At 40.2% G+C, this 16,917-nt stretch overlaps 1 protein-coding gene across 3 annotated transcripts in view; it reads left to right on the top strand.

The window, feature by feature from the left end:
- Nell2 (neural EGFL like 2) overlaps nucleotides 1-16,917 on the top strand; it is a 343,938-nt gene that overhangs the window by 139,940 nt on the left and 187,081 nt on the right. For all 3 annotated transcript variants that reach the window (XM_006974326.4, XM_015993199.3, XM_076556663.1), the window contains exons 5-10: nucleotides 6,663-6,836; nucleotides 6,925-7,021; nucleotides 9,488-9,560; nucleotides 9,733-9,815; nucleotides 10,806-10,934; nucleotides 12,483-12,585. In XM_006974326.4, the coding sequence (XP_006974388.1) occupies nucleotides 6,663-6,836; nucleotides 6,925-7,021; nucleotides 9,488-9,560; nucleotides 9,733-9,815; nucleotides 10,806-10,934; nucleotides 12,483-12,585 (659 nt within the window). The remainder of the gene's footprint in view (nucleotides 1-6,662; nucleotides 6,837-6,924; nucleotides 7,022-9,487; nucleotides 9,561-9,732; nucleotides 9,816-10,805; nucleotides 10,935-12,482; nucleotides 12,586-16,917) is intronic.

The raw sequence follows: 16,917 nt of genomic DNA, 5'->3' as shown, positions 1-16,917 counted from the left end.
TGTCGGTGGTCACATCTTTGTGGTCAAATGACCCTTTCACAGGGGGCACCTAAAAATATCGGAAAACAAATGTTTACATTATGATTCATAACAGCAGCAAAATTACAGTTATAAAGTAGAAATGAAAACTTTATGGTTGGGGTCATCACAACATGAGGAACTGTATCAAAGGGTCGCAGCATTAGGAAGGTTGAGAACCACTGCCCTACATCTATAGTACTGGGATTAAAGGTGTGTATCACCACGCCCAGCCAGCTGATTATCAGTGTGCTGGCTGGTTTTATGTCCACTTGACGTCAATTGAGAAAATGCCTTCATACGTTTGGGCTGGAGGCAAGTCTGTAGGACATTTTCTTACTTTGTGATCGATGTGGGAGGACATAGCCCATCATGGCTAGGGCCACTCTTGGACTGGTCATCCTGCATTGTATAAGAAAGAAAGCAGGCGGAGCAGCCTAGTAAGAGCACCCCTCCATGGCCTCTGCATCTGCTCCTGTCTCCAGGTTCCTGCCCTGTTTGAGTTCCTGTCCTGACTTCCATCAGTGATGAGCAGTGATGTGGAAGTGTAAGCCAAATAAACCCCTTCCTCCCTAAGCTGCTTTGGTCATGGTGTTTATTACAATAGTAACCCTAGCTAAGACAAGTAGTCCTGTTCTTTCTCCTGCTTTTGTGTACTTTATGAGGTTAATTCTAACATTATTGTAGTTCAAAAGATTGTGGAGGTATGTGTGTATGCGTATGCATGTTTATTTGTGTGCACATGTGTATGTGTGTGCATGTGTATGTGTGCATGCTCATGCAAGTATGCACGTCGAGTGCTTGCAACTAGTCATTTACCTTTTCTCCTGCTCTTTCTTCCTATAAGGCATAAATATTTAGCTTGGAGTCACAGATGCACTTCATCAAATTTGTGACCCCCTTATATAATTCATAAGCCATATTTTACATACCTGTGTCCATGTGTTTTTAGACCACCAGTGTAGTTGGTTTCCCAGTATCTTTCAAATCCTTACAACAGTGCACTCTGTGTCCATCCTTCAGAACAGGCTCGCCCTGCTGAACTTCTCTGAAGCTATTGTCTCCATGTCTTTGTCTAGTTTCTTCTGACTTGCTCTTAGTCACAGCTTAGTAGAGGCACAGGAGAGGGCTTCCTCTCAAGCAGTTGCTTCCTCTGCTTTCCAACTTTTTTATTGACATGTGTCAATTAAACATATCATAGGCTCCATAAAGACATTTTAATATAAGAAATCATGTACTTGGACCATATTTAGCGCCATACCAACTCACCTCCTTTCTGGCCTACCCTCTCCTGATAGTTCCCTTGGCTCCCCCAGCCTCACCTCTACTTTCTCTACATATGTTTGATGCATCAAACAGCTGTTACCCTTTTCTACAGCAGCTGGAATCCTACATGTGTGTGGTCATCCCTGCAAATTTTTTGGGACATTTTTTGGACATACTCCTACTTGAACCCATGGAAGGCCTTGCTACCATCTGAGTCTGAGGTTGTAGGGTCTTTGACATGGTTGTGCCCATGTCAACAGCACGCAGTCACTCGGGACTTCACTCCTCTTCAGAGCTTCCTCCACTCCCATAAATAGTAATACGTTCCCTTTATTTAGTGTGTAGCTATTTTATACAATGGAGGGGTTGATACTAAAGCCAGGATGTTGGATGCTGGGGCTTTATTTGTGAATTAATTGCAATTGCTACTGATATTTTCTCTTGGTGATGTAGCTATGACACCTGGGTATCTTATGCATGAAACTTTTCCCATCAAGACTTCCAGTATCCTGTTCTCATTGACTGTGACATGACAAAACTTCCCTTTCATTATGTTTTTATTACTGAGGGTCTCTAAGCTTCAGCATTGCTTGTCTTGTTCAAGGCCACATTCTCAGTACAGACCATGAAGATATTTTCAAAAGTAATTAAACTAACAGCTTATTATTGTTTAAAAGCCTTTTTTCTTTGTGCTTTCATGTGAGAAAGGTATTTTTATTAACAATGAAAAGCCTCAGAATCCGTCAGTTGTAAGTCTCTGGATGCATTCACGCCATCTAGATGGCTGTTTTGATGGATTATCATAGATGAAACTGCAGTATCATTATTTGGGTAGATTCTTATTAAAGTACTTTATGTCCCAGAGATTCACATTTACTCAAGATACAATCCAGTGTGAAATTTTCATGGTATTTCCATAGAAAGCATCACCACCCCATAGGAACTGTAAATCATCACACCAATGTGTGCAAAGTGTTTATTCCTTGTTCAGAAACACACAATATGCATATTGGATCATATTTAATTTAATTCTGTTAACAATTGTGTGAGATTTCCACCCACATTGTCCCCACTTGATAGGGAAAGAGCATGAAGTTTAGGAGGATTTTAACTTTTCCATTGCCACACTTAGTACAGTGGAGACAGAATTAACATTATTTGGTCTCTTAAATTTCTGAATTATTCTGCCTTGCTGATGACCAAGTACCATAAAAAACAAACAAACACGACTTGGATTAATGTGTTTTTTATAAGGGATGCCAATCAATGTGCACAATCCTTCCTCTTTTCAGATCTCTGGCATCTGAGAGAATGACTGGACACAGCTGGGTACATAGCTTTCCACATGGAATGACCAATGCCACCACACTCACAATGCTTGTGCCTCTGTCAGACCACTGCATTCCTTTTTAGATTTTATACTTTTTTTTTTGTCTAGTTAGATTTTATACTTTACCGACTTTGCTACAGTTCTCTTCCTGCCACTGTGGTCCCCTTTTCTATGAGTGGATTATTCTTCTGTTTTGCTCCTAGCTTTGGTCTCCTGAAATGTGCAGGTTCTCACTTAAAAGAACTACAGGCAACTCAAGGATGCTGAGAGCAGGAGAAATAGTCTTCTCTGAGGAAGAGTATACCAATTAGTTATCTGGTACCAAATGGTCAGCCCTGAAAACATACATATGAGTAGCATTATACAGAGTGAGCAGGTTCTATCTATCTATCTATCTATCTATCTATCTATCTATCTATCTATCTATCTATCTATCTATCTATCTATCTATCTGTGTGTGAGTGCATGTGCACGTGCGTGCAACAATTACTAAAACAAAGAGGCCATGGATTTGAAAGAAAGCAAGGAGTGGTTTATTGGAGAGTTTGGAGGGAAGGAAAGGAAGAGAGAAATGACATAATTATATGATCTCAAAAATAAAATTAAAAATGATTTAAAAAGTATTTAGTTTGCTTGTTATTTCCAGAGCTGGCTTAAGGTGGCCTTTTATAAAGGTATTGACAGATGAAATATTAACACTGCTGAGTGTTTCCTATTTTGTGTGTATATGATGTTGCATCTTCATCGTATTCATGAGGAAGTGGAAGTGGGGAGAGGTCACGCCATCTGGCCAGGTCATAGGCAGCAGTGAGGGCCAAGAGTGGAGCTTTGAGTTCAAGGCCTGTGTGTGTAGCCACTTGCAGCTGCCGCTATGACTAAGCATTTGTCATCTGTGGTGGATGCTGTCTTCCTCACCATCAGTGAGCTGTCACTGTTTTCAAATGTAGGATTTCAATATAATTAGCATTTCTACTACTGTCTAGAGGAGGGTGTCTGATTGCAGCAGTGTGACTCTTGTCTCAGTATGTTGAGAATTACCAGGTATATAGAAGTGTGTGGTATGCTTGCAGATGTTAATTTTTTTTAAAAAAAGCAAATGCTTTTCTATCCTTAAAGAACTAACTAGTTGAACTGATAAAGTAATGAGTATTTGTTGTTACATGATGAGGTAAAGTGTACTCATAAAATTATCATCTTAAAAATGTTCAGCCATGAGGTGTGGTTATTTTTCAAAAGATAACATATACTGGTGAGGATATGGAGAAAAGGGAACTCATACACTCTTAGTGAGAGTGAAAAATAATTTATCCGCCGTGGAAAACCATATGATATTCCTGAAAACATCCCACCGTATTATTGAGTACATATCCAAAGAGGAGGGACTCAGTGTGTGAAGGCTGTTTTCACTTCCATGGCTTCTGCAGCAGTATTTATATTTGCAAGATATGGAATCAGCTTAACTGAATGTAGAATGATAAGAAAAAGTAGTCATAAAAATAATGAAATTCAGTCATTTGGTGTATCTGGAATATACTACAGTACATGCAATAAACCCATGTATAAAAAGACAACTGATATATATTCGCTCTCAAGAGTGGAAGCTAAAAGTGTTGACCCCTTAGAAGTACAAAGCAGAAGAAGTGTTACCAGATGTTACCAATGAAAGTGTATGAGAGAAAGGAGAATGGAGAGAAGTTGGTTGATAGCTGGAAAATTAGAGTTAAATAAGAATAACTTTTCGTACTGTAAAACACAGTAAATGATTGTTAATACTTTATTGTATGCTTAAAAGCCACTAGAAGAAATGATTGTGAATGTTACCCCCACAAAAAATGGTAAATGTTTTATGTGGTGAGTATGCTAATTGTTCAAATTACCTTTTTAACATTCATTAAAATAAACACTATACCACAAATTCATAAATTTATTACAGTATCAATGAAAACTAAATTGTAAAAGTAGCCTTCAGTTTGTGGCTTTGGGAGAACCAATTTAATGTTTTCTCCTCTTCTTCTTTCTTCTTACTGGTTTTTAAATTTTTATTTATTCTTTGAAAACTTTATGCATGTACGCAATGCTTTGTGATCATATCCACTCCTCTCTCACTCTCAATCGCCCGACAAGACTCTCCATCACATCTCCCTCCTAACTTCCTCCTTTTCTTTTAATTTATTTCTTTTTAATCCACTGAGTCCCATGAGTGCCGCCCTACATGCATGGGTGTGGGGTCATTCACTGGGGTGTCGGAAACCTACAGTGGCCTCAACCCTAAAGATCACGGACTCCCTCTTTCACAGCGGCCATCAATTCACAACAGTTCTCAGCTAGGTGTGAAGCCTCTGCAGCACCCCTTCCATGCTAGAATTTTTAAAAATTAAAATATAATTCTAATCACTTTCCCCCTTACCTTTCCTCCCTCTAGCTAGCCCTTCTTTTAGCCCCCCACTCCCTCTCAAATTGGCGTCTTCTTTTTCTTTGATTATTATTGCTATATTTGTATATATGCATAAATATATAACACAGCCTTCTGTGTCTGTTTTTTTGTTGCTTGTGTGTATATGATTTCGGGATGGACTAATCACTCTGTGTTGGATAACCAATTAGGGGGCTCATCTTTGGAAGAGGTCATGTCTCCCCCTCTCAGCAGTCATTAGCTGCCTATAGTTCTTTGTCTAGACTGACTCACCATGAGATTTCATCCTTCTAAGTTATATTCTGGAATTTTTACTGGCTTGATCTTGCACAGATCTTGTGTAAGGTAGTAACAGCTACTGTGAGTCCATGTGTGCAACAGCCAGGTCATGGTCAGAAGACAGAGTTCTCCTGTTCTTTCGATCACTCCTCTGTGATTCTCCCCGTGCCTTGGGGTGGTGGTGGTAGTGGTGTGGTGTGTTGTCTTCCTACAGCTGAGCACATTCACAGTCGCTATTTTCAGCACTTTGCACAGTCCATATGGCTACATTAACCACTACCTACTGTCACTTAGAGGCTTCTCTGGCCAAGGCTGAGAGCAACACGACTCTCTGGATGCTAACATAAATATTTAGAAGGCATGATCATTTAGTAAAACGACATCATTTTCCCCCTATGGCCTATGAATTTCATAGCCATGACTTTTGACCATGTTAATAGCATAAGGCATGAATTACCTCTGTGGTACAAGCCTCAGATCCAATCAAGAGAGCAGTTAGTCACTCCCATTGACAATCCTGTCGCTGGTACACAGTGGGCACATCTTGCCTGACAGGTGAGCACAGTAGCAGTCAGAGTCTAGCACTGGATGATAACGTTGATGTCTTTTCTTCCTCAGAAACCTGCATGGAACCTTATCGTATTATGAAATCTAGCCAGTAGGGAGATTTCCCCCATCAGTTTAGCATTAATTTCTCTATGTCCTGAAACAAAATAGTGTGTGGTGACTTCAGCAATAGGGTCTTGCTATCTAGTTATGGTGGGTAACCAAAAGCAATGGCGTAGCTGATGTTGTTTCGGGTGTCTCTAGGACCTCCCTGACCAATAACTTGTGGGAAGGTAACTTGTCCTTCCCACTGAGACTTTCAGTCAACAACCCATGTCTTCTGGGAGTGGCATTGCTCACAAATGTGGGGCTACTTCTGTTTATACATACATATATACATGCATGCATATATACATATTAGATTATATATCTAATATATAATGTGCATATATTAAATTACAAACTAATGGGTTTTCATAAAGCTTCTCATTGTGGCCTTAGTTTTAGTCAACACACTTCTTTTCTCCTCCCCCCTCCTCTCCCTCCTTTCCCCTCCTTCCTGCTCCTTCCCCCAGCCCCAACCCTTTCCCACTTAAACCTTTAGCTCACAGTGTTCTCCCCCTGTCCTTTCATATCACATATGCTCTACTATCTCCTGCTGTTTGTTGTACTTCTTACTTGGAATGTCTGGTTGTATTTGTAAGGAGGATAGAACCTGTGTGCCTACTCCAGCTTTCTGGAGACAGCAGCTAACGTAGTCATTGTTGGACTTTACCTTTGATGTATCCCCTGTGGCTCTTCTCTATGAAGGTACCTGGAACTGGAAAGCAGTGGCCATCGGAATGAGATCAGACTGCATTACCGCTCCGGCACTCACCGTCCTCACACGGAAGTGTTCCCTTACATTTTGGCTGATGCCAAGTGGCACAAGCTCTCCTTAGCCATCAGTGCCTCCCATTTAATTTTACACGTCGACTGCAATAAGTAAGCGAATCATTCTCGTTTCAAGAATTGGAAGACTCTAAGAGATCCCTGTGTACTCATGGCCTTTCTCTGATATTCTGTCTTCCAGAATCTATGAACGAGTTGTGGAAATGCCTTCCACAGACTTTCCTCTGGGCACCACATTTTGGTTGGGACAGAGAAATAACGCACATGGATATTTTAAGGTATCTTTTGGCTTGAGTCTGAGCATGAATTAGAAATGGAAATAAATTCTGATGAGTTTGCAAAAGTACAGTTCACTTTTTATAGCATGAAACAACAATTCTGTTTGTGTGTTTCTTTTTGTTTTCCATTTCTGTTTCTTAGAGCATTTTTAATGATTTATTATTTTTATTTATGTCTGCATATGGGAGTATCAGATCACTTGTAGTTACAGATGGTTGTGAGCTGCCATATGGGTGCTGGGAACTGAGTCCAGATCCTCTGAAAGAACAGACAGTGTTCTTAACCACTGGACCATCTTTCCAACCCCATCCTAGAACATTCTTAAACTGGTAAAAATCACTACCCTTTGCATTTGATCTTTATATATTGCACAGATGACAATCAGGCTATAACTAGTGATCATTATGACATCCTTGAAATTAAGAATTCAAAATAGTAAAAACAGAAAATTTTAACATGGAAATAAACATTCTGCCACTGAAATGTCATCCATGATGATGCTTTTACAGGGACATTAGTAACCCAGGGTTAGAAACGCTACTCACAGTTTCCTTGTGTACCAATCCCTTAAAACAGAAAGCAGTCAAAATTTATCTCTAGTGAGAACTTAGAAGCATTCCAAATCTCCTCACTGGACAGGATCAAATGGTATCCCAACTGAATGCCTGGAAGTCTTGAGGATGAATAAATAAAGGCCAGGGAGATGGTTGCCTGCTGCCTGTTGTGTGAGCATTTCCCCAGGGCTGTGACCATGGTTAAATTAGAGAATGAGAGGGATGTCCAACCTATGAACTTGGTGAGCAGGGAGGCACCAGTCAGTCCAAGATTCTAAGCCCAGTACATAATGTTCCAACACTTAACATTACCCATTCTCTGGAAACCAGATGGTTTGACTAAACTATTCCATTTAATCCCTCACTTTGAAAATAATGACAAGGGTCTTTTCTCCTTCTTATAAATATGCATCAACCTATCCCGAAAGGTGAAGTAACCTGCCCAAAGCCAGGCGTTAGTGGATGACAGATGTGGGGAATTGATTCCACTCTTTCAAAACCCTAAGAATCAATGCCTCTTTCCCATGCAAGGGATGACAGATGCATGCTGTGAGTTCCAAATCTCTCTCTATTTAATTATGGCCATCTTGGAGCTCAGCTGTGGCCTCACAGTCCCCACACATCAATTATTTGTATAGCTATGTGGTCTGAGAACAGTGCACATTAGAGGTGTGCAGTACATGCTATACACACTAGTCTGATTTTCACGTTGCTTCTGCCAAGCCATAGCGTCACCCAAGCTACTTCCCCGATCCAAAATCAAGAACAGATCTAGTAATTGCCACACTCACATTGACACACGCTGCTAATCACAGTGAATACATAGAAGAAACACAGATCATGATTTGGGTGGTAAATCTCTATAAGGAAGTTATGCTCTCCATAACATACTGGTGAAGTCGCCATCACTAGACTTTCTGCTGTGCATTTTTCAGGAGGATAAAGTTAAATACAGTGAAAGTACATGAAGCTGATGAGAGACGGGGTGGTGGGGAAGAGGGAAGGCTGGGATATGTTAGATGAGGTTGTTTCTGTTGCCACTGGCCTTGCTTTGAGCCCATCAGGCTGGCTGTGTGGTGGCTAAGGATGATGCCTGTGAATGCAAAGCCTCCTGTGTACAGCGGGCCATTTGCAGCTGGCGTTCAAATAGCTTCATGATGAACTTTCTGCGTTCCTACGTGCTCTAAAATAAGCCTTGCTTTACCTGCTTACTAAATCCACCCTCCTTTCTGATTCGCGAGATCAACTTTAAACAAAGTAAAATCTCAGTGAAAAAATGGGAAATGTTCAAGTGGGCATAGCTCTCGTGACTCAGTTTATCACCCTTTTCCTTCTGATCATTGTTAACTCGAAACTTGTCTCAGGTCTGTGGGGATAAAGCCCAAAGTGATTCTTTTTTTTTTTTTTTTTTTTTTTTTTTTTTTCTTTTGGTTTTTCGAGACAGGGTTTCTCTGTGTAGCTTTGCGCCTTTCCTGGAACTCACTTGGTAGCCCAGGCTGGCCTCGAACTCACAGAGATCCGCCTGGCTCTGCCTCCCGAGTGCTGGGATTAAAGGCGTGCGCCACCAACGCCCGGCTTCCAAAGTGATTCTTATGTTGATTGTTAAAGGTCACTCGGAAGCCCTGCTTCTGTGGTGAGCTAAAAATGAGTTCTCAAAACACTAAGACTGTGGCCACATCCTGGAATCTTGACATTTAATCTTTAAAAACATTACCAAGGAGAAGCTAACTAGATTATTCTCTGTTTTGCCTGATGAATCGCCTTCCCTGGCATGGGCTGGTTAGGAATATACCCAGGAAGATCAAGGGGTTTGGATAGATCTGTTCTTTAATATTTTTCTTTACGAACTTGACTATTGAGCATAATTTAGGTAAATGAAAATAACACTTTTTTTCATTTTTTCATACATAGGGAATAATGCAAGATGTGCAAATACTTGTCATGCCCCAGGGGTTCATTGCTCAGTGCCCGGATCTTAATCGAAGTAAGTCTGTTAGTCCTGCACTGTATGTTGGATGAAATTGTGCCTCTTGCTTCATTTTGTCCAGAACACCAGTTTGGGATTGGAGTTCACACATACAGGCTATCAGCACAGACTTAATCAGATTGAACCCCTTATGAATACAGCTTGATCAATGTGCCGTTTGTAATTGCAGCCTGTCCAACATGCAATGACTTCCATGGACTTGTACAGAAAATCATGGAGCTGCAGGATATTTTATCGAAGACATCAGCCAAGGTAAAAATGACTTAGAAATACACCGAGAATGCTCCACAATCATGTGACTTTCAATAGCTCCTTTTATCACCGTAGATTTTCATCTTTGAGACATTCTTCACACAATTTACTGGGACTGAATTGGAAGTTTTGCTCAAGGAAAAAGATTATAATGTTTATTAAGGTTTATAAATATTTAAATCCTAGCCATCTGTATAACAAATGGCTCAGTAAATCAGGAATGGAACAGAATACCTGTTTTATACTCTGCTTTACTGCTGCAAGATCTATCATTGCCTAGCTTTTATTTATTTCTTCTTATTACATAATAATACTGTTATTTATAATTATTTTCTATTATTTAATTTTCTCTTATATTTATATTTCTTATAATTATTTTTATTATGTACTTTTTATTATTATTCACTAGAAGCAATAATGTAGAAAGACAATGTCAAGAGTATGGACACCATATTTGGGTCAAGGAAATAGCTATGTTTTTAGCTGTTATGCTATAATTGTAGGTTCCTTCACTAAAGTCTGAAGCACATCCCAAGGTGACTGGCAAGTTTACCAAATTGTAAAGTTTGCATAGTACTGAAGGATTTTCTGAAGGCTGTGTGTGTATACACTTTGTTATTTATATGATGTAAATTCCAATTTCTTTTATTTGAGTAAACATATTTTTGGAATTAAATGCTTTTTAAAAATGAAAAATTCTTCCTTGCATTGTGGATGGTGTTATTCTTAATTAGCCTCAATTTTTATCTTGCAAATTATGATTTTTGTTTTAAAGGTAAACTTTTCATACATAAAGTATTGGAAAATGCTTTTTTAAGAATTACAGGCTTGATATACATATAATAATTTGTAATGGCTTAATATACTTATAATAATCAATGGTGGGCACAGCCCATTGTTATTGCTGTTCATTTAACACAATTAGATGCCCGCTAGAGTGCTCTGCATTTCCAAGTGGCTGTAATGGTGAACCCTGTCTTTGTGCCATAGTTGTCCAGGGCTGAACAACGAATGAACAGGCTGGACCAGTGCTATTGTGAGCGGACATGCACCATGAAGGGAACCACCTACCGAGAGTTTGAGTCCTGGACAGATGGCTGTAAGAAATGCACATGCCTGGTATGCCTTCCATTCATATTCGCTGGGGACTCAGTAAGAAATGCACATGCCTGGTATGCCTTCCATTCACATTCACTGGGGACTCAGATGACCCCACTCTTTAAATATTTATTAAGACAATGTAATCATGAAAATTTCAAGACCTGTTTTCTCTAAATGCAACACTAAAATGCCAGCAAACCTGGTCACTTCTGAAGAACTGTGTGTTACATTATTAAAGACACTCTCTAGCTGTAACAGTGGTTTGATTATGGTTTGAGGATGCTATGAAGCTTATCTGGCATACATGAAGTTAGCAATTCAAATTAGGTTAGCCAGGCTCTTTCCAAGGGAGTCTCTCCTGTAACCCTTAGCATTTCTGGGGAATTCTCCCCCGTGTTTTTATTAATGAAGAAACTGAATTATATAGAGTATTGAATACTGTGTCTAGACTGAATAATATAAATAATAGATTTTAAATAGTCTTTAATAGTTGGCTAATATAGACTACATGCTACACAGTTTAAATAAATGTGACTTTGTTTAATTCTCAGTAATAAATTATTTTTGGTGCATTATTATTTTAAAAATATATTCATGTTTCAAAGAAAGCTTCAGAACAAGTTTGGTTTTAAACTTTCAAATTCCACATGAACTCATCTGTTAAAAAGCTAAATTTCTGTAAAGGAGTCAGGTCTATTTGAGTCAACTTTTTAAATGTTTCTGTAGACTCATCCAGTTGATTCAAAAGCAGACTATCATAGATATAAAAAGAAGGTCCAAAGTGAACTGTATGGAAATGTATTTTCCCCCTCTCTCTGTGTGCCCGTGTGAAAGAGAGAGAGAGAGAGAGAGAGAGAGAGAGAGAGAGAGAGAGAGAGAGAGAGAATGAATATGTCATCACGTGGAAGTGTGTGTACACCTGTATACCTCTGTGCATATGCATATGTGTGTGCATCTCTAATGTGTACATGCACACTTGGGAGCATCTTTGTGTGTGTGAACATACATGTGTGCATCTGGGTGGGAGTTTGTCCATGTGTAGCAGGTATATATGTGTGTACATATGTACATCTCTGTGTAATACGGTTTTTATTTAAGATTACAATGTAATAAAATTATAACACCATACAATTATAGTGAAACCTTCCCAAATGAGGATGAGAAACCTAAGTCAAATTGCAGGGTGTGATTTGGTGAGGTGTGCACACTGACTAGGAAAGTCAGAGCAGCTAGATGGGTGGTTAGTGTGTGAGGAATCTGAGGATAGTGATGTGGTTCAGGCTAGCCCCCAGCTTGCTAGTTCCCTGTGGGCGTGTGTCCTTCTCCACTTCCCTATAGAAGGTGCAGATTTGCTTGGTGCAGATCAGTTGCTGGGCAAAAAACAGGAGCCTGTCTCAACTGTTAAAATGCAGCTGGCAGTGCTGTGGGTCACCACGGCATGGGCATTGCTGAAGAGGATAGGGACATTTTATGTGAACAGATTGGACTCTAGGAAATGCATTTCAAAGCCTGTGAGGAGGATCCAGTTCCTACGTGGAATTTCTTTAAATCCTGTTTGCTTTTCAGAACGGGACCATCCAGTGTGAGACTCTGGTCTGCCCCGTTCCTGACTGCCCTCCTAAATCGGCTCCCGCGTACGTCGACGGCAAATGCTGCAAGGAATGCAAACGTGAGCATGACTTTGCTGATCAATACTCTGTTTGGAAAAATGCAGCTCCGTATTAAAAATATCGTATTGATCTATTTAAGCTGGACAAGTTAAATGACTTCTAGAAATGATATATTTTCTATGTTGGTGATCATTTTTACCTGCTTCTACCCTAGAAGAACGTTTTAATTTTCCTTGGAAGACTCTTGCATGTATCGACAGAAGTAAGAGAGATGCACAAGACACTCTCTGGGGAGGGGCATCGCACCATTTACACTGCTTAATACAGATTCTTACCAAGTAGATAAAGAAGTGTGTATGCTCACTTTTTCTTGTATGAAGGGAGTCTGTGACTTTAGTTACTTTGGGCAGCAGGTGAAATATGGCTCTCTTACTCAGGATAGCGGAACCCACTTACATATAGCATCACCCAGTGTGTGTGTGTATGTGGGGTGGTGGGGTTGACTTTAATAAAAAACAAAACAAAACAAAACAAAAGTACAGCAACAACAAAAATGCTTCAATGCTGTGTGACGAGGCTTTGCTGCCCTTTATCACACACAGTATGAACTTTGTTTCTGATGTCTAAAAACACGTTCAGAGTCGCTTGTATCCTTAGATGTGCTCTAGACCATCCACTCAGTCACAGAAATCCATCTACGTGACTAAAATGAGCACTTGTTGTTATTGTTGTTGTTTGTCCGAAGGAGTCACATACATGAACACTGACTTATTAACTAATGTGTGGCACATTAGCTGTGTAAGCACAAGACAGTGAGAGTCACACGGACAGAGTAAGGGGAGAAGACAAAGAGACAGAGGGGAAGTAAGGGACGTGGTGTGAGGGAAGGCACAGCAGCTGTTTCAGCTCAGGACCCGTGGGTACAGATCTTCCTTGCCCGTGTGCAACCGACTCAGGTCTGCACCGTGTGCATAAACATCGGCATGGAGACATCATCAAGGAGCCTCGTGCGGCACTGTTTTAATTTTCTCGTGTGCTCATTTCACACATGCACACTTGACTAGCTAAGCAGGTTCAGAGGAGCCAGCCAGGTTTGGGTACAATATTTTAGCATCTTAATAAAAACAATGCATGCATAACATTCAAAATAGAAAATAAAACAGGAAAGTACGTTTTGTTCTCCCTCGCCCTCTCAGGGTTTAGTTCTTGTGTGCTTTGCCAAGTGATTTTTCTCATGCCCGCTCACATGTGATGGTGCAGGCTTTCTCTATGCTGAGAATGGTGTCATTCTTTTTCCTTGACCCTCTTTATTAATGATGGATGCTGAAGACATTCCCATGCCAATTAGACATTGCTGCGTATTATTACACTGTCAAGTTTGCACCCTATGGTGCTTTTTTCCCTCTTATGAGCAGCAATATAGTGCCATTCATATAGAAACTTGATGCACTTTTTATGGCTTTGAGTATAGTGCACATTGTTAAAGGTGAAGTTGCTGGATCAAAGCCTATAGTACTTGCTATTTTATGTGACCAGCTCTTTCCAATTCACTCCACAAAAATATGGACCTGCTTGTTTTCTTCCTTTAGTGAGGAAGAACTACTGGGAGGCAGTGCTGGGGAGGCCTGAGGACAACACTTTTCTGTTCCACTGGGTCTTTGAAAGGTCAAGGGTTGGGCTGCTGCGCCCCATACCGCCTAGTAACTTCCCAAGATAATGCAGGTTCATGGGACATCGTTTAATAAAAGGGAGCCTACGAAGCCCAAGCCTGTTTGCTCTGTCTGGTAGAGTTGTTGTTGTTGTAATGAACCACAGTTCCTCATATTCAGTAAGTTCTGTTGATGGTGTGTGAATATCCTGAATTCATGCTTTTTGAAATGGAAGTGGTTTTGCAGAAGACAGAGCACAGGATGCTGCCCTTTGATTGAGGGCACTGTGCTGCACCTGCTTAATCATGCTTTATTTTAAAATAACAGAGAGCACTGAGCTCCCAGCTCTTCAGTCTGAATTGCAATTTCTCTTCATTATTAAAATCCTTGAATACATGTATTTTGTGGGTTTTATTATTTTTCATGCCCCATTACATCTTCTCAAAAGAGTTTCTCTGTCCATGTAATGACATTGCTTAAATGGGCTGAAACTCTTCAGAAGAAAGCTTTATGTGAATGTCTATAATAATAATTAAATCAAACTGTCTAGTGTGGTACTAAAGGAAAAATGGGATTTTTTTTTAGGTGATCAGAAAGCTAGTCTTCTCAGTAGTGTGATACTTTGAAACAAGTGAGAGGATTTCCCATTTGTCCCAAACCAAAGAGCAACAATCTAGACATCATTCATACCAGATGCAATTTAAGATGGAAGAAAACACTTAAGCAGAAAATGTAGTTTCTTATCTGCAGTGGTGTTAGGTAATTGTTTTAAAAATGAGCGTATTTTATTCTCAATAGAGATTGTACAAAATGCCATTTTGAAGTCAGAATAGGGAAAGATAAGACATATGCAATTTTAAGCATCTTGGATAATCATGTGCAAAGTAGTAAGTCAGAATTGCATAATAAAGGGAAATGGACATCGCAGTGCCCCCTGGTGACTGAACCCAGAGCACCTCCACCGCCGCTGGCAAGTGTCGGACAACCAGGTGCACAGGACTTTCCATGGATGGCTGACACACATATGAGGCTCTGTTTTTCTGTGCATGTTTACAGACTGTAACATAGTTACAGATCAAGAATTAAGTGAGTCTGGTCTAAGGGTGGGGTAGGAAGGGATTCTCTTTTTCCATTTAGACATTGTTCCATTGGAGTCAAGTTTAAGAGCATCTTCCTTTATGCAAAAACTGGCTCCAAGCTGGGCAGTGGTGGCGCACGCCTTTAATCCCAGCACTCGGGAGGCAGAGCCAGGCAGATCTCTGTGAGTTCAAGGCCAGCCTGGTCTACCAAGTGAGTTCCAGGACAGGCACAAAGCTACACAGAGAAACCCTGTCTAGTGTGGTACTAAAGGAAAAAAACAAAACAAAAACAAAAAACCAAACAAACAAACAAACAAACAAAAAACTAAAAAAAAAAACTGGATCCAAGTTTAAAAAAACAGTTTCACAGTAAAATATAGGCAAAGAAATTTCCTTTAAAAATTGTTGCAAATGGCAGATGCAGCCCCATCCCAAGCCTTGTTGAGTCCCCACCCACACAGTGTATACATTATATATGGCTTCACTTCTAAATGACAGTACCATCTTTGTGGCTGGCCTGGTGTTTTTTTTTTTTTTTTTTTTTTTTTTATTAGAAACCAGGATATAGGGTCTCTGGACAAAGGCACAGAGCAATGACAGGTTTTTAAGATCTGAGACCCAGACTTTGGGATATGGGATCGTTTTATAGTTCTGATATATCCTATAGATTAAATAACTTCTGTACTTCATGCTAGCCCTCATTTATAAATATTCTTTTAGTTTGGAAATTGGAGTCTTTCAGATACTGCAGTGAACTCAGTAACCCAGGAAAGATCATTTTAAGCCCATGGATGATGACAGATAATATACACTTAAACTACTTAAAATGTTTTTCTTTCTTTTTATTTATTCTATATGTCTTTTGCATCATGTGTCTTGATTCGATTTATTTCCTTGTCCCTTTGCATCTGTCCTCTGCCCCTGAACCTCCCCACCCCCACTCCCCCACCCCCGCCAAATCAAACACAATTTAAGAGAAGAAAACAGAAAAGAAAAAAAAGGGGAAGAAAAAAAAATCTTGTCATGGGAGCTGCGGTGTGACACAGTGAGTCATGCAGTAAACCCCTTTGTCCAGATATATTTACTTGTAAGCATTCATTGCAAAGATTCACTGGACTACTTCAAGGCCTCTGGTTTCTACTACCGTATTGATGCTGGGCCCTTGCTAGGATTCCTCCAGGATATTCTGTTGTCGCCCTGTGTTGTGGAGATCATGTAACTTTGGGTCTGTGGGTCAAGTCTCTTCACGTGCTCCAGCTGCTCATAGATGGGGTGGATATTGGAACAGGTCAAGTTATAACCCTGGTTCTGGGCCTGGGCAGCTGTAGGGTTGGTGCACCAGATAGTTCTCCCTTGTTCTCACCACCAGGGGGAGCTCTCCAGCATTGCCTCTGCTAATCTACCTCTTGCAGCAGCTGTAGCCAGGTGACATCGATGGTTCATAGCACTAGCAATTTTGCAGAGATCTTACTTTTTTTTTGTCAGGTAAGGTGTAAGGTCTGTACACAGGGGTCACCACTGACCTCACTGCTTCTCAGATTTTAATCAGAATCTGAACCAGTTTGGGATCTCATTAATAAAATAGAATGCTGATTCCATGTCGTATGGGACCTGGGAGTGTCCATGACCAACAACTCTCAGGTGATCTCAACATTGCTTTCAT

The sequence above is a fragment of the Peromyscus maniculatus genome, chromosome 20, assembly GCF_049852395.1.
Source record: "Peromyscus maniculatus bairdii isolate BWxNUB_F1_BW_parent chromosome 20, HU_Pman_BW_mat_3.1, whole genome shotgun sequence".
In the NCBI taxonomy this organism is placed as follows: domain Eukaryota; kingdom Metazoa; phylum Chordata; class Mammalia; order Rodentia; family Cricetidae; genus Peromyscus; species Peromyscus maniculatus.
This window is presented reverse-complemented; position numbering and strand designations above follow the sequence as displayed.